This window comes from Panicum virgatum, chromosome 2K (assembly GCF_016808335.1).
Source record: "Panicum virgatum strain AP13 chromosome 2K, P.virgatum_v5, whole genome shotgun sequence".
Lineage (NCBI taxonomy): Eukaryota > Viridiplantae > Streptophyta > Magnoliopsida > Poales > Poaceae > Panicum > Panicum virgatum.
This window is the reverse complement of record NC_053137.1, coordinates 54,912,613-54,932,949: the sequence shown is the minus strand read 5'-3', so window position 1 is coordinate 54,932,949 and position 20,337 is coordinate 54,912,613. Positions and strand designations below refer to the sequence as shown.

Genomic DNA, 20,337 nt, shown 5'->3' with positions numbered 1-20,337 from the left:
CGCCTCCAAGGGGCTGTTGCGTGGAGAGGGGGAAGGGAACGGGGAAGAAGAGGCAGCCGGAGCTGCTGCTGCTGTTGCAGCGGCTGCTGCTGCAGCTGCTGGTGGTGGTGGCTGGGCTGCTACCGCGGCTTGGGAAGGGGAGGAGCAAGAGATATCCAACCTACAGGAAAGTACGGCTCTGATACCAGATGTTAGAAGCTCAATTTTCACTCTCATTGAGCTGAGAGGATGACACTCAAGTTGGGGAAGTTTTCTGGGTTTTTCTTCATTCACACTCACAATGCCATGCCTTCCAACGGGAGGGGTGGCCACGCTTTTATACAAGGGCTGCAGGGCAGCCAAAACACACACCAAGGACTAATCTAAGATGCTGTCCTCTAGGTCCTAATTGTTGTCCTCTAGATGCTGTCCTCTAGATGCTAAAGCTAGTCTAAGATGCCAATGTGCTGCAGCTGCAGCAACCACCACGCAGCAAGGACCATGCAAGGTCTGAGATGCTGGTCAAAAGAAGAGCTGAAACCTGTCCTAGGTGGAGACCCACAAAGACCGAGATGACATAGACTTATTCCTTCATAGCTGCTGCTGTGCTAGCTGCTGCTTGGGAGGGAGAAGTGCAGGAGATGTCTAACCTACAGGAAAGTACGGCTCGGATACCAGATGTTAGCAGCTCAATTTTCGCTCTCATTGAGCTGAGAGGATGACACTCAAGTTGGGGAAGTTTTCTGGGTTTTTCTTCATTCACACTCACAATGACATACCTTCCAACGGGAGGGGTGGCCGCACATATATACAGCCAGCCAAGGAGCTGCTAATTGCCTAGTCTAAGATGCTCCTGCTGTCCTAGAAAAGTAGATGCTAACTGCTGCTGTCCTACTAACTGCAGCTGTCCTAGCAAACTAAAATGCAGTCCAAGATGCTGTCCTCTAGGGGCAGCACAAACCCACTGCATGCTGCAGCAAAAAAGAGATGCTGCAGCCCCACAAAGACCAAGAGTACAAGACTTATTCCCTTCAGCTTTGACCTCACCTCTCGCCGCGTCCTAATCTCCCGACACGTCTTTGACGAGTCGGATTTCCCCTACTCCACCTCCTCCACTCTTTCTCCTGACCCCGAGCTGGAGTCTCTGTTTCCAACTGACTCGGTGGTTTCCCTTTTTGTCCTTTCCCTGCAGGTTTTCCCGACGCCCCGGCACCGCTTCCCGTGATCCCTGCTGCGCCGAGCGCGGCCCCGGTACCTGCGGTTGCGCCACGCGCGGCCCCCAGACCTCCGGTCGTGCCGCGCGCGGATCCGGTGTCTCCCGCTGCGCCACGTGCGGCCCCGGTGCCCTCCCCTGCACCTGCGCGGTACGCTCAGCCGGTGCAGGTGTACCGGCACCGTTCGGCGCCGACACCGGCGCCGCAACGGTACGCTTAGCCGGTGTAGGTGTACCGGCGTCGTTCGGCGCCGACACCGCCTCCTGCGACGCCTACACCGGAGCTGTCGCCGCCGCCGCCTCCTCCGGCTCCCTCTCGAGCCGAGCCGGAGGTGTACCACCCGCCAGTCATCCATCGGGATCCTCGGCATATCCATCCTATGGCTATGATACGCGGATACTTCATAAAACTCACGTACCGGTATCGGATACCCGTACTCCACGGATACTCCCGGATACGTATCCCGTAAGTATCAGAAAGTTATGTGATTTTCAAATAATAAAAATAAACTGGATACTTCTTAGATACCCTACCGATACATGTGGGATACCTTGAAACAAGTACTCATTCGCTACATATAAGAGCAATATGTGCAGCTGTGTACAACCACCTCGTACAAGTAGGTGGGCTCTAGTTGCTATGTTATGTGTCTATTGAACCTAAGTTTGAATGATGGCTTCATGGCCTGAACGTTATGCCTAGACCCGTTGAACGCTATGTCCTGAATAATGTTATTGTTATGTTATGTAATATTTATGGTCTGTGAGCTAATTTCTATTTTTTATGGGTTTATTATTTTTTATTTTTAAAATATATTGCCGTATCCACGTATCCGCATTTTGGGAGAAATGGCGTATCGGAGTATCGTCGTATCGCGTACCGGTATCCGTATCCGTGCAACATAGTCTCATGGTGACTCGGTGGATGGTGTCTCAGGCCGCGACTCTCTCCGCCATCGAGGGAGAGCCGCGGGTCTCTCCGGTACCCTCTGTCCGCGACGCCTTGGCGGATTCTCACTGGCGTCGCGCGATGGAAGAGGAGTATGCGGCTCTTCTTGCCAACCAGACGTGGGACCTCGTGCCGCGTCCGTCTGGTTGCAATGTGGTGACTGGCAAGTGGATCTGGACGCTTAAGCGTCGGGCTGATGGCACACTGCAGCGCTACAAGGCTCGCTGGGTTCTCCGGGGGTTCACTCAGCGACCTGGTGTGGACTATGATGAGACCTTCAGTCCAGTGGTGAAGCCTGCTACTGTGCGCACGGTCCTCTCGCTTGCGCTCTCGCGCTCTTGGCCTGTGCACCAGCTGGACATGAAGAATGTGTTTCTTCACGACACTCTGTCAGAGACTGTCTACTGCTCTCAGCTAGCGGGATTTGTGGACTCGAGTCGTCCGGATATGGTCTGCCGACTCAACAAGTCTCTTTATGGTTTGAAGCAGGCTCCTCGGGCTTGGTACTCTCGGTTCGCCACGTTCTTGCCGACATTGGGGTTCACCGAGGCCAAGTCTGACACGTCTCTCTTCATCTACCGCAGTGGGGATGAGACTATATATCTGCTGCTCTATGTCGATGACATTGTGTTCACAGCCTCCAGTCAGCAGTTGCTTCAGAGTGTCATCTCCTCTCTGCAGCAGGAGTTTGCTATGAAGAATCTGGGTCAGCTCCACCACTTCTTGGGCGTCACTGTTGAGCCTCGCCCGTCTGGTCTTCTCCTTCACCAGCGGCAGTACGCACTTGATATTCTGGAGCGGGCTAGCATGACTGATTGCAAGCCCTGCTCCACTCCTGTCGACACTCAGGCGAAGCTGTCTGCTGATCTGGGTGATCCGGTGGCTGATCCTACTGCCTACCGGAGTCTGGCTGGTGCTTTGCAGTACCTCACCTTCACCAGGTCGGACCTCACCTATGCTGTTCAGCAGGTCTGTCTCCATATGCATGATCTCCGGGAGTCGCATCTTATTGCGCTGAAGCGTCTCCTCCGCTACGTCCGTGGCGGAGCTCCACAGCCCGCTTGCCAAGAGCACGCTCGTCTACTGCGACAACGTCAGTGCCGTGTATCTCTCCACCAACCCCGTCCAGCATCAGCGGACGAAGCATGTGGAGATCAACCTACACTTCGTGCGCGACAGAGTCGCCATCGGCGATGTTCGGGTACTCCATGTCCCGACTACCTCCCAGTTTGCTGACATCTTCACCAAGGGATTGTCCTCCTCGACCTTCTTGGAGTTTCGCTCCAGCCTCAACGTAGCCGGTGGCTAGTTGTGGCTGCGGGGGCTATTTGCCCTTTGTACTATCTTCTTGTCCAGTCTTGAACACCGCTGCGCCGGTAGTTCAGACTGCGGGGGGGTGATGGCTTTCTTGGTGTCCAGTCTTGAACACCGCTGCGCCGGTAGTTCAGACTGCGGGGGGTATTGGTGTATATGTGAGCCCATGTATAGAGGCCTATCTAAAGGCCCATGTATATGATCTATATATCCCACCCTTCTAGGGTTTGGAGGAATACAAGCCATTATTCTCTTCATCACTTCTGCTGCACCATTTTACTTGTTTGGAATCAATGCTGATCATATATGTTTTCCTGAATCTGCTGGATATGGTGGCTTACTGATTTGTATTTCTGTTTATTATGTGTTGTACATGTTTTCCTTTAATATGCTGAAGCTGAACATGGTCTATAGATTTAGTTTTCCTTTAATATGCTGAAGCTGAACATGGTCTATAGATTTGTACAACAACAACAACATAGTCTTTTTTCCCAAGCAAGTTGGGGTAGGTTAGAGATGAAACCCGAAAGAAATAAGTTCAAGGTTCAGACACATTGATAGCTAGTCTCCAAGCGCTCCTATCCAAAGCTATCTCTTTAGAGATATTCCAATCCTTAAGGTCTCTCTTAACCGATTCATCACACGTCAGTTTAGGTCTACCTCTACCCCTCTTTACATTATCGACCCGCTCAAGAACCCCATTACGCACCGGCGCCTCAGGAGGCCTTCGTTGGACATGTCCAAACCATCTCAGCCGATGCTGGGTAAGTTTCTCCTCCATTGGTGCCACTCCGACCCTATCCCGAATAACTTCGTTCCGGACTCTATCCCTCCTTGTGTGCCCGCAAAACCACCGCAACATCCGCATCTCTGCTACACTCAGTTGCTGGACATATCGCCTTTTTGTAGGCCAACATTCAGCACCGTATAGCATCGCCGGACGAATTGCTGTCCTATAGAATTTGTCTTTTAGCTTTTGTGGCACCCTCTTGTCACAAAGGATGCCAGAAGCTTGCCGCCATTTTAACCAGCCAGCTAAAATTCTATACCTAACATCTTCATCAATGTCGCCATCCTTTTGTGACACCGATCCTAAATACCGAAAAGTATCCTTCTGGACCACCACTTGTCCATCTAGACTAACGTCTCCCCCCTCATGCCTAGTCGCGCTGAAATCGCACATCATGTACTCGGTCTTGGTTCTACTAAGGCTGAACCCTTTCGACTCTAACGTGCGTCTCCACAGCTCTAACTTCCTATTAACCCCTGCCCTACTCTCGTCAACTAGCACCACATCATCAGCAAAGAGCATACACCAAGGGTCTATAGATTTGTATTCCTTTTTATTATCTTTTTATTTTTTTGTTAAACATGTAGGTCATGGAACCCTATGTAAGTTGTTTGATGTCCGTAATTGTACACATAGTAATGACAAGAATGAGACGGAATGGTGAACTGAGACTTCAAAGGTTCATGTCAAATGTTTACGAGAAATATATGAATTTCCAGATCTTCTTATTTCTGTGGAGTTATATACGAAAACGGTGTTACAACCAAGTATCTGATTGAGCCTTGTTAGGTAAATCGTATGCCGTGTTCATGTATGGTAAACATAATTTGTGCTACACAGGTTCCATGTATTTTGGGTGTCAATTTGACAGGGAAAGATCTCATGGAATTTATCCAGAAGGTAACCACTATGTTATCATGTGCAACTTAAATTCCTCGCTTACTTGCAAAATTAGCTCTACAAGTGAATGAGCCTCAGATTTTTCATCTGATTCTATCAGTAATAAAAAAAAATTGTATGTGGGTATTTTATTACAGTTAGTTGATTAACCTTTAGTCATGTTACCTATTACTGTCTTTTCCAGCTTGATGAGACTGATGGGTCGTCAGCTATGCCCCCAGCAGTTCTCCGTATTCTCAACTTCAAATCTTGCAGAGGTTACTACTTATTTGCCCCATATAGTTGTCCATAGTGCAAGCATTTTTTGTATATATCACTTTTATAAAACATGGCTTGTTGATGATTCTCTTCTTGGCTTACTGTAGGGGCGATCATGTTTGGTGACCCCTTGCTACCATCCGAATGCTGTCTGATTATTGAAGAGCTGAAAGCAACATCTCTATGCTTCCAGGTAGGACAGCTGGCTGCTCCGTTTCTTTCCGCTGTTACTCTGTTCCTATTATGGAAAGAACCTTTCCTCCGCTGAATAAAACCCTCTCTTGCAGTGTGCTCATGGGCGCCCGACCACGGTGCCTATAGTGAACGTCGCATCTCTCCACGGCGAGCTAGCGAGGCACCAAATGCTGAGCGGAAGGCAGGCGGAGACCTGGCACGGCTTGGCGCATCATGGGCCCAGCCTTGAGCGTGCTCAGATGCGCCTCAAACAATTGAGAAAGCTGCGCCGTGGCCTGTAGCTGTAGGACCATATCGAATGGTTGAAATCAGATAAACGGGAGCGTGATTTGTACAGTTTGTAGAGAAGGGAGTGGGATTCCACTGTGTTGAAGTACCATTGTACGTACGATAGACATTCCTTCCTGACGAGGAGATAAAACGGCGCCCATCACCTGACAGGCGACTGGGATTTGCCATGGCGTTGTTGTAAACTCTGTACATTCTGGTTTGTTATATCAATTCGTACCATTCATGATCGGTTAAGAGTTGAGTTGGGTGCGATATCTTTGTTAACCTGCGTTGTTTGTTCTCTGTCCGAGATAGTAACTGTGCTGTAATCTTTTGACTTCTGTGTGCATATGGCGAGCAAGCAGGGCGCAAATGTACCAATGGTCTTAGCATCGCGATCAAATTGCTTTTTACAAATCACTGAAAAAACAAATTGTGGAACCACTAAAATATGTTGATAATACAAGTTATGATAGATTGTTTTCCTCTGAATCTTTATTGTCGCCCTTCAATCCAACGAGCACTGCTAAAGTGCACAGCCTTTTCTGCATTTTTGCAAACAGTAACGAATTGCACTGTGAATTCCTTCTCCAGGAGTGACTTCTCCAAGATTATGAACATGCATGCACTGCATGGTGTTTTTTTTTTTTTGAACAACTGCATGGTGTGTTGACACTGGGCAGCGAGCTACACGACGAGCGTTACCAATCAAGCGAAGCGACCATGGCAATGCAGCAGAAGCTCGGCGCACTTGGGCCATGCCTCGCCTGAGCCATGGGCCAAATCCTCTCAGAAGATACTGTTGGGCCTAACCAACATTAGCCCACGAGCATGAGCTCATCTCGCGAAACGTATCATATACACCACGGAGCGCGCGGCGACTTTTCGACGGCGACTTTTCGAGCAGCATTTAGCCCCGCTTCTGGAGCGGTTTCACGAGCGGCTCCATATGAAGTCTTTTCAAACATTTGTTTTATACGTGAAGCCGGTTTTGAAGTCATCGGCAGTTTACACAGGCAAGATGAAGCCATGAAATCGTGGCTTCACGCGACTTACACATCAATTTAACAAGTGAAGCTATTTTGCCAAACATTTTCTAAAACGGCTCCAACTCCACCAGAAAAGTCGCTTCATCTGAGAAGCCGGAGCCGGAGCTGTATTTGAAGAGCGGAGCCCTGCCAGCCCTTACTTCGCATTACGCCCCCCCCCCCCCCCCCCCCCAATTCCTCCCGCCCGACCCACTGATCCTCTCAGCCACCCTCCTATGGGCGCCGCCGCCATGGCCGGCGTCGACGCCGACTCCGACGACTTCGTCTCGCCGTCGACATCGGCGCCTCCCACCCCGCGAGCGCGGACTGACGGGGGCGTGTACCATGTGGGCGGCGTGCCGGTGGAGTTCCCCTACAAGCCCTACGGGACGCAGCTGGCGTTCATGGGGCGGGTCATCGCCACGCTCGACCGCGCGCGGCGGCAGGGGCAGTCGCACGCGCTCCTCGAGTCTCCTACCGGCACCGGCAAGTCGCTCTCCCTCCTCTGCTCCGCGCTCGCCTGGCAGCGGCTCTACCCGCTCCGCTCCCCGCCCACCGCGCCGCCCACTCCCCCCGACCCGTTCCTCCACGGCGGAGGATTCGTCGCCGACGATACCCAGCCGCAGGCGACGCCGGGTGCGCCTCGCTCCTCCTTTCCTCTCTCTTCAGTTCCTCTGGCGGTTCTTGGATCAATCTTTCTTGGTAATCCGTGTCCGTGGCTTGTCGTTTGCTCATTTTCCATTTTGGGGGTTCTTGATTGTTCAGTCATCCCGGAGAAGGCGGCCAAGAAAAAGAACGCTCCGACCATCTATTACGCGACGTAGGATTTCTGCTTTGTGACTTCGATTGATGTGGGCAGTGAACGATTCGATTCTGATTTCTTTGTTGGTTGTATTTCTGAAGGAGGACGCACGCGCAGATAACCCAGGTTGTCCGGGAGTACCGCAAGACGTCGTACCGAGTGCGCATGGCCATCTTGGTAATCCCTGTTCCATCTGAATTTGTTTCTTGCCTTTTTCTCTGTGAAGATAGAGAACGTATAGTTCAAACAAATGTTGTTTGAACTAGATTTCTAATTGTAACTGATAGTTGTTCTGGGGCGACAACAACATTGTCTGTTTCCATTTGTGGTTCATAATGATGAGTCTGTACTCTGTCAAAGCAGGCCTCAAGGAAGCATTACTGTGTAAATAAGCTTGCTTGCATGAGTGACAACATTGATGAGCAATGGTAATTAACATAAAACAGCATCTCTTTCAAACCTTTTGCATTCACATCAGTAACATAACTTCTAATTGAGTTTTTCTCTCATCAGCAAGTTGCTGCTAGACGACAATGTTCAAGGTTCCTCATGCTCAGAATTCAAGTGAGCTTTCCTATCTTCTAAATGTCAGAACATACAGTTAGCCGGGAGAGCATCTTTTCCTCTTTAAATGCTAATGCTATGAGTTAAACGTGCAGGAATGCTCAGAAACTAAGTCGACATCCATCCCTTCAGATTGGTGGCTGCTATGAAGTTCATGATATTGAGGATCTTGTCAGGGTTGGACGGAAAGTGAAGGGTACATGTCTCTTTAGTTGCAATTGTTTCCACATGAAAGTTCTATATGGTCCCTGCTGATTCCCATTCAATTATCTATAATTCCATTATTGGCAGGATGCCCATACTTTGCTGCACAACACATGGCAGAAGCAGCACAGTTGGTTTTCTGCCCGTATAATTACCTGATCAGTCCAGTTGTCAGGAGGGCAATGGACATTGATATCAGTGGCTCAATCATTATTCTTGATGAGGCACAGTAAGACTTCACTTCTATGACTCTTTTAGATAATCAATTACTTGTTGATTTGGTTTTGTTGATTTGGTTTCCTCAGTTAAAATGGAATAGTTCTTGTGCGCGCCTTTTTATGTGATTGGCTCTCAATATTTCCCTTCAGAGTGGTTTTAGACATGTAGTGACAAAATGGCGACCCTGCTTATTTGTCTTCATCTTGCATCCTCGTTTTGCAGCAACATAGAAGATACAGCACGTGATGCTGGAAGTGTTGATGTTGATGAAGAATCACTTTACTGTAAGTCAACCGCAAAAATCTTTCAGTTGAAATTCATTTTCCGTGAAAGTTTAAAAGCATGCTAAAATTGACTATGTGGTAAAGTGTTGCAGGCAGAACTGCAAAACTTGGCCACTGATGAGGCTGTTGCAATGATATACCAACCCCTACATGATGTTATTCAGGTACCTCTCAGAAGAGAAGAGTGAAAAGCCTTACTTTTTTTTTCTTTTCCAGGAAAAGTAAGGATAGTGTTAATAGTTAGTGCTAACATTATTCCTAGACCTAAGCTTTTAGTATTATTGCAGGGTCTTATGGGTTGGATTTCTGAGCGGGAGGATAATCTGCAGAATCACGAGTTCGGACATCCCGCTTCATAGTACGTAGCATGTGACTCATTTCTTGGTTCTTATATGATTTATTGTTTACTACTTATTGAGCCATGTATGAAGTGACATTCACATATAAAAAAAAAACTCGACCAGTGGGGGAAAGACCGCCCCCACGGCATTGCACTAAGAAACCTTAGCCAAGCTAGCTGAGAAAACCCCGGAACCTTGGCTTCACCCTATAGGGCCGCACCGTAACCTGGGCCGACCACGACCCACTTTTTTTTTTTTTTGCTGCTGCTTCCACCAGGATTTGAACCCTGGTCGGTGTCTTCCTCAATTGGGAAGCTTACCACTACACTATTGGAGTGTTGGCATGACATTCACATATAGTGCAGCACTGTATGTTTTTCCTACCTACGGTGCACTTAACCTTCTGTAATCTTCAGTTGGACTGGTGAAAGGGCTGTGAAAGAACTCGAGCGGGCTGGTATTACTCCAACGCATTTCTCAGTATTGCAAGAATGTGCAACAAAGGTGCTTCTTATTTCAAATATCACAATGCAGTTGCTCTTGCATATATTAATCTATTTTGGTGCGGATGTGAAACATTCAGAGTATCAGCTTATATACTGATATCATAGTCTTGCTGTAGGCAGTTAAAGCTGCTTCTGATACTGAATCAGATGGATCACACTTAAGTGGTGGTCGTGCTATGACACTAGAGAGTAAGTAGTAGACTAGTAGTAGACTGGCAACTACTTGATTTTATTCATCTTGGGTACACTTAATAACCCAATGATATTATTCAATCTTTTGCAGGTCTATTTTCTTCATTGAGTTATTTTTTTGCTAATAACGGGTGTAATTCATGTGATTATCAACTTGCTTTGCAGCGTTTTGTTAAAAAGGAAAGTAGTAAGTCTTTTCTATCCTTAATCAAGAAACAACATTTGAACCCAGATAAATCTTTCCTGATAACATGAGTACAGTGATAGGACATTGAGTAAAATATTTAATCCTCCAGATTTTGCACTTTAGGTGCTGTAAAGGAGCCATTAGTGGCATTGTTATTCAAATCACGAACCTGGTTGCTTACTTTAATATAATCCATTAATTATCCCCTTTGGGGCTATCCAATAGATACATACAGTTCAGTCTCTCTTCTCCTCTCCATTCATAACAAATTTTAGGTATGCTGTCAGTTCTATTCCATTATCAAATTCAAGAGCAATATTTCTAATTTCATCACATGACTTTTGAACCATTCACAGGCAACAATGAAATTTCTTCAAAATGCACAATGAGTTTATGGTGTCTCAATCCTGCTGTTGTCTTTCGAGAAATTGCAGATCTAACCCTTTCAGTAATTCTGACATCTGGGTAAGTCTGCTCAGTCCTTTTCCCACTTCGGACGTTAAAATGCTTTAATTTGACTTTAGTAATAAGGCCCTGTTAAGAAGCAGATATCCGATCAGATGGTGAATGAAACTAGAAAGAGAAAAAAAACATAGAACATGAACTAGACATGCTGATGGTAGCTAATCCGAACACATCAATCCTGCACATTGGTTTCGAACAGTATATCTGAATGGGAAAGGGTACAAATTAGTCAGTGACTGTCAGTAACTTGCTTGAGTAGTTTTTTTTCCTGAAACACGTCAAGTAAGTCTCAACATTTAAGCATTAACACTTTGCAGATTTCTGCCGACTTGAACTTGTCTGAAGACAGGGTTTTCAGTAATATGTGGACTAGTGTAAAGGCTTTTCATTACCTTTTAGACACATGGCCCATCGAGATAGACATCTTACAAACCAAAAAATCATTTATTATGCCACAATTGAGGTTCTCTGAAATTGCCAATGATAGTTCTCTCCAGTGGCAGATAATTTACAGCTCTTAAACTACATGTATCTGCAGCACACTTTCACCAATGGGTTCATTTGCATCTGAACTTGGTGTCCAGTTTGAGGCTTGCCTGGAAGCTCCTCATGTAATTAATGTCAATTCTCAGGTATGTCTAATCAAAGTTTCTTATTCTGCAAATTGACATTAGTTCATTTTCTCCAATGCAATGTCTGGGCATAAAATACACTGTCACTGTTGCTTGATTCTCTTCTTCTGACCCAAGGTAAAGAAGAGAATTGCAATCTGTATTTGGCTATTTGCAAGCTTTATCTGATGGCAATTAGCAATGAACAGTCCTAGTTTGGTTAGGATGCATATTGTTTATTGGCATGCCGGTGTGCCAACATGTATTTGAAATGAGCGCTTGGTTAAATTTACGTGAAAGCTAAACATATTGAGATAGCATACATGACCTGAACTTGATATGCATTTGATATGGGCTAGGGAGATCAGCTTTATTAATCCGAGCTTAGAGATAACAATGGCCTAGATCAGGTGTTGTTTACCCTCCAAAGAGGCTCTGAACCGTGATGACTCAATCTCTGGCTAAAAAAAACCCTCAACCTGCAAGGGGCAAGCTGCCCCTCGAGCATTAATGTAAGAAGACCTCTCACGCAGGCCGAAACCCCTGCCCCACCCTTATACAGGGGTGTCGTAACCCGTGTGAGAGCGGACCGGGGTTAGCCGGGACCTATTTCCATGTGCTTTGGCGTGTAGGCAGACAAGGTGATTTTTTTTTAACCTCAGCCCAAAATTTGCTCCCATCGGGAGTCGAACCCAGGACCTGTGGAGTGCTACTGAGGCCACCTAAACAATCCAGCTAGGCACCCATTCACTGACTCAATCTCTAGCTAACAAACACAAAGAACTACCCAGCTTATATTCTGCCGGGGCCTAACAACCAAAACTACCAAACCTAACTAATGTTGATCCTCTCCTGAACAGTCTCCAACCGAGCTGTACTGATCAGGAGCCAATGCTGAGGGCGCCTCCTGCGCTGATATGTCCGGCCCACAAATGCGTCCACAACAGCATTACTCATATCTCACTGTTTTAATTCTAGACTTCTATTTGGAGCTAGTTTAAGGTTTATTAGCCCTGCTTTCTTATGTGAGTCTGTAGCCTCTTTAAATTAAAAAGAACTTGACCCAAGGGGAAGACATCCCGAAGGCATTGCTTGAAAGGTTGTCAAAAGGCACCCGAAAGCCGCTCTTATCCTTATGGGGACACCGTTGCCAAAGCTGGGTCTTAACCTGTACTTTTGGGGAACACACAGCAAGGGGCCTTTTTCATGAGATCCAGGGTCGAGCCCTGGTTGCTAACCTCACAACTGGAGAACTTATCACCATGCTATGCTACAAACATGTTCTCCTGTAGCCTCTTTAAAAGATTTTAAATTGGTTCTTGGTTCATCGATGTAAATAGTGGTTAATTATGCCTCATACCGTCAGCGTAAAGAAACTTTTGCCTGATGAGTTCTCTCCCTTAGTTTTTTACAGATCTGGATGTGGACCTTTTGTACTTCTGTACTTGGAAAGACTAGCAAATATAGTTTATGTCAAACAGTAGTTATTTGCAGTTTTTCAGTCTATCTTGGTTTGCAGGTCTTTGCAGCTGTTCTATCATCTGGTCCAACAAGCCGTAAATTGAATGCTAGCTATAAAACCGCAGACAATTCTTCTTTCCAGGTAATTTTTCATTAAATCTAGTTATATGTTATTAACTTATTTTGAAAAATATTATTTTGTTTTTATATAGGATGAACTTGGAACTTCACTAGAAGAAATATGCAGAATTGTGCCTGGTGGTGCTCTAGTGTTTTTTCCTAGCTATAAGTTGTTGGACAAATTGCAAGTGCGCTGGTCTCAAACAGGTCAATGGGCACGGCTTAATGCTCAAAAACATGTGTTTGTTGGTAAGATTTCGTGAAGTATTCTGAAACATCATTTTGTCAATAATAGAAGACAGTACTATGCCATGTTCAGTTTTCTATGTTCTTTATTTATGACTTTATTGTTTCAGAGCCCAAGGGTAGTACTGAGGAACTCGAGCCTGTTTTAAAAGGGTACTATGATGCTATTCTTGGTAAGGCTCCTGTCAAGAAAGGCAGAGGTAGTGCAAAACAGATAGTGAAGAATCGATCGACAAAGAATTCATCACAGGAATCTGCAAAAGCAGGAGCCGCTCTTCTTGCAGTTTGTCGCGGGAAGGTGCTACTTTCTTGCATCAAATGTTTATATGAATTTATTACATTCTTATTCTTAAACCCTCCTTTAATTTTCTCAATCCGTTATGTGCTTATATGGTTATATCAGCTATAATTATGCTGGCTGCTGATTTTATTTCCAGGTATCTGAAGGGATTGACTTCTCTGATGACAATGCTAGAGTTGTGGTATCCTTTTGTCTTTTTACAACTTAAACTGATATTCCCTGAAGTGTTTAGTATCAAACATTTTGCCCCTACTATCATGTAGCATGATTAGAAAATATGGTAAATGATTTTGATATCCAGTTGCTTCCTTGACCAGACATAAGGTTATTGTTGGCATCCCATTTCCAAATATGTATGTTTCTTTCCTTCTTTTTCTTTCTAGAGACGCAATGTGTTTTCCTATGTTTTGACACTAACATTGATTCAACATGGATCAGAAATGATGTTCAAGTAAAGCTGAAAAAGAGATATAATGATTCATTCAAATCATCAAAATGTTTGTTGAGTGGGAGTGAATGGTACTGCCATCAGGCATTTCGTGCTTTGAATCAAGCTGCAGGTATTTGACTGCTGACTTACCTGTTAAGCTTCTCCTCTGGCTAAGATGTTGAAATTGCTAATTATTGTCCTTGTCTTTTTTAGGCCGATGCATTCGTCATAAATCTGACTATGGAGGCATAATTTTGATTGGTAAGTTATCTGTATGACTGTATCTAAGATTTGCATGGCTGGACAGAAAAGCTTATTCGTAAAGTTTTGGTATTTAATTGATTTGACTATTTAGTAAATGGAGTGTGCCTTTTGAATCTAAATTTCCATGTTATGTGTACAGATGAGCGATATCAGGAGGACAGAAATCTCGTTTACATTTCCAAATGGCTTAGGAATGCAATCAAGAAGCATGATAGCTTTCAGGATACAATAGATGGGTTGCAAAGGTTCTTTCAAAATGCCGAGGTATTGCTATTGTTGCACATCTAATTTTTCTGAAGTGTGGATGGGCCTGTCTGAAATACATGACCATTACTTCAGGAAAAAATAAAAATCAAAGATCATAACATGTTCCCCAAGATAAAGTTGGAATCCGAAGCACTTTCATCTCTCAGTGATAAAAGAAAGCTACCATGGCCAGAATTAAGTTTGTCAAACCACTCAGCACTGCAAAAGAATCAGAAGGTAAAGACTGAGTGTCTTAGTCAGAAAGTTCCAAACATTGATGAAGTGGCAGCAGACCAAAAAAAGGTGGCTATGTGTTATACGTCACCAGAAGTATCAAAAATCTCATCGAGATCTTCTCTTTTCGTAAAGAAAGAGATCTCTGGGACTCCCAACAGTCCTCAAATGGCATACCAACTGCCTGCCTGCAAAGTTCAATCTGATTCCGAAGGTGTAGCTGATACTGAGGCAAACTATGAAGTCAAAACAGAAGTTATCAATATTGAAGAGGATGATTTTAAATATGAAGTCAAAACAGAAGTTATCAATATTGAAGAGGATGATTTTAAACCTCGGTAATCTATCATCTTTCAGGCTTCTTTTTCCTAGTATTGTACCACAACAACAACATAGCCTTTTTTCCCAAGCAAGTTGAGGTAGGCTAGAGATGAAACCTGAAAGAAATAAGTTCAAGGTTCAGGCACATTGATAGCTAGTCTCCAAGCGCTCCTATCCAAAGCTATCTCTTTAGAGATATTCCAATCCTTAAGGTCTCTCTTAACCGACTCATCCCATGTCAGTTTAGGTCTACCTCTACCCCTCTTTACATTATTGACCAGCTCAAGAACCCCATTACGCACCGGCGCCTCAGGAGGCCTTCGTTGGACATGTCCAAACCATCTCAGCCAATGCTGGGTAAGTTTCTCCTCAATTGGTGCCACCCCGACCCTATCCCGAATAACTTTGTTCCGGACTCTATCCCTCCTTGTGTGCCCGCAAAACCACCGCAACATCCGCATCTCTGCTACACTCAGTTGCTGGACATGTCGACTTTTTGTAGGCCAACATTCAGCACTGTATAACATCGCCGGACGAATTGTTGTCCTATAGAATTTGTCTTTTAGCTTTTGTGGCACCCTCTTGTCACAAAGGATGCCAGAAGCTTGCCGCCACTTCAACCAGCCAGGTGAAATTCTATGCCTAACATCTTCATCAATGTCGCTATCCTTTTGTAGCACCGATCCTAAATACCGAAAAGTATCCTTCTGGACCACCACTTGCCCATCTAGACTAACGTCTCCCCCCTCATGCCTAGTCGCGCTGAAATCGCACATCATTTTCCTAGTATTGTACCATCATTTTTTTTTAAATTGCTATATCCTAACATGTACAGGTATAAGATGACAATCTTAAATCCATTAGAAGGCAGGTCACCGCAGTCTACTCCAGTTGAGGAAACTTCTCCATTGGCTAGCCCCAGCAACTATTCTGAGGTAAACATCTCAGTGGGGATCAACAATCGAAATCTTCCTTGTCTATCCACATCAGCATCTACTCCTGAAAGAACCACCTACAGAGACTGTCATGAGACTTTGATCAACAGAAGTGTAAATTCTCACTGCGAGAAAAAGAGAAGGTTGAGATCCCCAATGAGCTGTTGCACTTACTCAGATCATTCTAATTCTGCAAAGAAATCACACTGCCGTACGGATTATGCTGTTAACATACTGCATGGGGATCTTAATAGAAATGCTGAACTGTGCTGTAAGAATATGAGCATGTCAAGATGTGAAAATGTTGAGCTTGAAAGAAGCTACACAGCAGAAGAGGTCTCAGAAAAGACGCCTACACAAAAAAAGCTTCTCATTAGTTGCATTAGATGCAAAACAGCTCTTGGTTTAGAAGATGGGCTTGTTACTTGTTCACAGTCTTCATCATCAAAATTTTACTTGGCATATCTTTTGAGACATGGACTATCAACTATTGGCTTTCCAGAGGATGGTTTACCAGAATCAACTGCAACAGAGATAGAACTATTAGAGTGTGATGCTTCTTCACTCAACCAGAATATCTTTGGCAAATTTAGCGGCCAGGGTTCATGTCATCATTCTGGTGTATGGTCTGCCAAGGATGGATGCGTGTACAAGGCAGTAACCTGTCCTTTCTGCTTTTCTGAAAACACATGTGCCACGATCCTCGGTGTGCAAGTTCTTGCAACTGATAAACCAAATCAACAATTGGTGCAAAAGGTAGTTTGCTCATCTGGATGCATATAGTAATTTACCGGTACTGTTGCCGCATTAATTTGATGGCTGTCTCTTCAAATGAAGGTGCTCTTGTTCAGTGAGCGTTTGGATGTCAAGCCTGAGCCATCTAATGGACAGGTATGGTGTCTCTTTTACCTGACTAAGCTGATAATGTACATTGCAAAAACTAATAAATCTAATTGGGGCTATCTGCTTGCATCTGAAGGCTTCAAAAATCCGGAGAGATTTTAGTAACTCCATCTCACCGCTACCAGTAATGGACCTTGTGTCTTTTGCATATAAGCCATTGAAGAAGCATCCAGTGCCGCTGAACTCAAGAAGGTCCAAGGTCAGTTACTTACTGCCATTGCTGTTATCTTTTGCCGTTCTGCTCGTGATCACTTTCCCAGAATTTGAAGTGTAATCAGGTTCGCACGGTCCTCATCTTGCATCAACATAGTAAAACTGCTCAGACTATAGTCAGGAAAATTTCTCAGACTATAACTGTCAACACTCCAATTTTTCTCCTTTGAATTTTCTGTGGTGCAGCTAAGGTTACCTTCCACGAACAAGCCCACAACTGGTACATGATATGGAAGGTCCATAAGATCAGGCAGCTATGACCTTTGTTCTCCGAAACGCAGCGTGCAGGAAGAAGATGCAGATGTCAACTTGCCATAGGGATGCAAACGTCTACATGGATTAGAGCACTCGTTCCCTGAGCTGAATCAGGGCGTAAAGTGCATGGCCCGGCAGTAGGAATAGGATGCTGATGTACATACACACTTCTTTTTTTTTTAGAAAATGTACATACATAATTGACGATGCCTACCAGTGTACATTTATAAACAGTTTTTCATTTCAAGAACTGCTTGTTGCCCACAGAAATTTCAAATCCAGGCTAGGATGGAATTTGTCAACATTGACTATTCAAACCCAAAATGTTCAAGGATAAATGAGGACGTTGCTCAGGTTTGCCTTGGAGGCAAAAGGACTCTCCAAGTATTTGACGAGTTGCGTTGGTCGCCAAAAGGCCAAAAAAAAAACTGAAAAAAGGGGGGATCCAAATCTAAAAGGAAAAACATTACAGCTCCTGGCGAGGATCAAACTCGCGACCTTTCACTTACGAAGCGAATGCACTACCACTATGCTACGGAAGCGGGTTATGTTGATTTAAGGTATATTTTATATAACAGCCAAAACACTGCCAGTACCATGGCGGCAGCTGGAACATGTAGATCAGCAAAAGAAGATGAATTATGATGCCACGCCTTTCAGCCACCATTTGCAGAAGTAGTAGCACAGCGCCCACCACGCATCTCATTCACACGTGCGCCGGCACTGCAATAGTTCGGGGATTGACCAAGATTGCCATTCACCAGTCAAGTAGCAGTCTAATTAGCCAACAGCAACCAACTTCACCCAAAGACTACGGAAAGAGGCGAAGAGTTGTTCAGTTCTGGGCAGAATGTATATACAAATAACGATGGGACAGGCCAAGTTCCACATCCAACAACTCCCAGAATCATCAACAGATCAAAAGTCAGATGACCAGAATTTGTCGAGGTTATTTCAGGTCGTTCATTCCAACAATTCATACTGCGTTTTTTTAGGGGTATTCATGCTGCGTATGACTTACTACCATGAAGCTTAGGTCGATCTAATTGGTATTTTGGCCGAAGTGCAGAAGCAGAACTACTAGTCTACTACGGATGTGTTATCCAAACATCAATATTTCTGCAAGTTGATTTTTTTTTTGAATCGAGGATAACCCCATTTCCATTTCACAACGAAAATAACAAACGTTTGAGCCGACGACGGCGGGAAGGAGATGGGGGAAGAGGTAGGGGAGGAAACAGAGAGAGCGAAAGGGTCCAAAAGTGGCCCGAGATTCAGACCACGTAGGGCCCCCGGGTTTGCCGTCCCCAGAACCTAGGATTCCTAGGTCAAGTTTACTTATTACAAAACACAGGACACTTCAACAGCTAGAGAGAGGACGATAAGCACCAAATGTTCGAAAGCAGTCTGAAGGATGGAGTTCATTCCTCCTCATCCGTTGCCTCCTCTTGCGGTGTCTGGGACGATGCTGGAAGCAGCCGCGGAGGGGTGCGCCGTGGTTGCACCGATGCCAAGTGGACGCTGGAGAGAAGTGTCTTCACACCCTCCAGGATCTTGCCTTGCATCTCAGGGCCATATAACCTGACCAAAAGGACATAAGCGCACAAGCATATGAAATAATTTCAGTAGGGCTTTTAAGAGGTTTATTGTCAAAGCACGCCTCATTTCGACGTTTCCAAATTGCCCAGCATAGTAAGTTGATTTAATTGGGCTGGGGGATCCATCTGGCGAGGCCCACGGGCCATGGCTCTTTCCCTTCCAGCCGCAGCTAGCCACTGAGCCACCGTTTCTCCAAGTAGTACAAAATATTGGACCAAAAAGAGTTGGAGGTGCACATTGTTAGAGAAAAATGAGCTGAACAGTCTACATTCCATTGACTAGGGTTATACATATACAATGTATGGGCCAAAAGGGCCAAGAGGCCTACATGGGCCAGAAATAGAAAAGAGAGACTCTCTATATATTAACACCCCCCCCCCCTCAAACTAAGGTGGCTGAGAAGTATGTGAATCAGACACACTTAGTTTGAGTATATGAAACTGATGTTGATCTCTAGTCTGAGCCTTGGTGAAGAAATCAGCAAGCTGAAGTTCAGATGGCGTGTATTGAAGATCAACAGTTGATTGTTGGCAATGAGATCGTATGAAGGAGGCATCAACACCAATATGCTTTGTGAGCTCATGCTTGACTGGATTGTTGGCAATTTGAATAGCACTAGTGTTGTCACAACGGAGAATGGTAGGATCAGCACAAGTAACCCCAAAATCAGCCAACAGCCAACGAAGCCAAATAATTTCTGCTGTTGTTGTGGCAAGAGCTCTGAGTTCAGCTTCAGCACTAGACCGAGAAACTGCAGTTTGGCGCTTGGACTTCCATGCAATTGGTGAACCACCAAGAAAAATACAGTAACCGGTAACAGATCGACGATCAGCATGATCACTGGCCCAAGTAGCATCAGAATAAGCATGAAGCATGGGTTGACTTGAGGTGGCATAAAAGAGTCGGCAGGAGATTGCCCCCCGCAGGTACCGCAGAACCCGAAGTAAATGATCATAGTGAACTGTTGTAGGTGCACTCACAAATTGACTCAGAATGTGCACGGCATAGGCAATATCCGGTCTGGTAGCAGTGAGGTAGACAAGACTACCAACAAGATGGTGGTACCTTGTCGGATCAGCAAGAGGAGAACCATCCGACGACTTCAAGTGAAGATTAAGTTCCATAGGGGTGGCGGCACTCCGAGCATCTGTGAGACCAGAACGAGCAAGTAGGTCTTGAATATATTTGGACTGAGAGAGATAATAGCCAGCAGCAGTTGAATCAATCTCAATGCCCAGAAAGTAGCTTAGGGAGCCCAAGGCAGACATCATGAATTGGTCACAAAGGTGCTCTTTAACAAAAGTAATATACTCCTGATCATCTCCAGTGATCAACATATCATCAACATAAAGGAGAATTAAAGTGCGGCCACGCGGAGAGGTATGAACAAATAGAGCAGGATCATGTTCGCTAGGAGGAAAACCTGCAGCACTGACAACTGAACTGAACCGCTCAAACCAAGCGCGTGGTGCTTGCTTGAGACCATAAAGAGCACGCCGAAGATGACAAATATATCCAGAAGGAAGCTCAACCCCCGG

The 20,337-nt window shown here is 45.2% G+C and overlaps 2 protein-coding genes and 1 non-coding gene across 9 annotated transcripts in view; 2 read left to right on the top strand and 1 right to left on the bottom strand.

Moving 5' to 3' along the window:
• LOC120686260 (DNA mismatch repair protein MLH3-like) overlaps positions 1-6,130 on the top strand; it is a 31,634-nt gene extending 25,504 nt beyond the window's left edge. For 3 of the 5 annotated variants that reach the window (XM_039968456.1, XM_039968449.1, XM_039968447.1), the window contains 4 exons: positions 5,086-5,145; positions 5,330-5,402; positions 5,511-5,596; positions 5,691-6,130. In XM_039968456.1, coding sequence (XP_039824390.1) covers positions 5,086-5,145; positions 5,330-5,402; positions 5,511-5,596; positions 5,691-5,879 — 408 coding nt within the window. In that variant the 3' untranslated portion in view covers positions 5,880-6,130. Of the gene's footprint in view, positions 1-4,832; positions 5,146-5,329; positions 5,403-5,510; positions 5,597-5,690 lie in introns of all 5 variants that reach the window. The other 2 variants (XR_005680116.1, XR_005680115.1) reach the window with 2 other exon arrangements.
• A 971-nt stretch (positions 6,131-7,101) lies between these two features.
• Positions 7,102-17,470, top strand: LOC120686248 (Fanconi anemia group J protein homolog). 3 transcript variants are annotated; one of them, XM_039968437.1, is made up of 28 exons: positions 7,102-7,532; positions 7,662-7,716; positions 7,800-7,875; positions 8,062-8,126; positions 8,212-8,262; positions 8,358-8,458; positions 8,554-8,695; positions 8,908-8,969; positions 9,054-9,133; positions 9,257-9,327; positions 9,727-9,814; positions 9,933-10,005; positions 10,100-10,192; positions 10,552-10,660; positions 11,199-11,292; positions 12,791-12,874; positions 12,945-13,101; positions 13,209-13,396; positions 13,536-13,580; positions 13,724-13,752; positions 13,838-13,959; positions 14,043-14,090; positions 14,233-14,357; positions 14,433-14,911; positions 15,730-16,585; positions 16,667-16,720; positions 16,809-17,010; positions 17,132-17,470. In XM_039968437.1, exons 1-27 carry the CDS (start codon positions 7,133-7,135, stop codon positions 17,004-17,006), a joined length of 3,945 nt encoding a protein of 1,314 aa, XP_039824371.1. In that variant the 5' UTR covers positions 7,102-7,132; the 3' UTR covers positions 17,007-17,010; positions 17,132-17,470. The 3 variants fall into 3 exon arrangements, with proteins under 3 accessions (XP_039824371.1, XP_039824364.1, XP_039824379.1); XM_039968430.1 differs by having other exon boundaries at positions 10,100-10,195; XM_039968445.1 differs by having other exon boundaries at positions 7,119-7,532; positions 10,100-10,195; positions 16,809-16,931.
• A 200-nt stretch (positions 17,471-17,670) lies between these two features.
• On the bottom strand, positions 17,671-17,742 carry TRNAT-CGU. The gene has a single exon. It is a non-coding gene; the product is annotated as a tRNA-Thr (tRNA).
• Positions 17,743-20,337: the final 2,595 nt, after the last annotated feature.

Excerpts from the sequence above, each read along its gene's own strand:
- LOC120686248 (XM_039968430.1), top strand. The coding sequence starts at position 7,133 with ATGGGCGCCGCCGCCATGGCCGGCGTCGACGCCGACTCCGACGACTTC. Across the intron at positions 7,876-8,061 it reads GAGTGCGCATGGCCATCTTG|GCCTCAAGGAAGCATTACTG; the intron begins GTAATCCCTGTT and ends CTGTCAAAGCAG. Across the intron at positions 8,263-8,357 it reads TCCTCATGCTCAGAATTCAA|GAATGCTCAGAAACTAAGTC; the intron begins GTGAGCTTTCCT and ends TTAAACGTGCAG.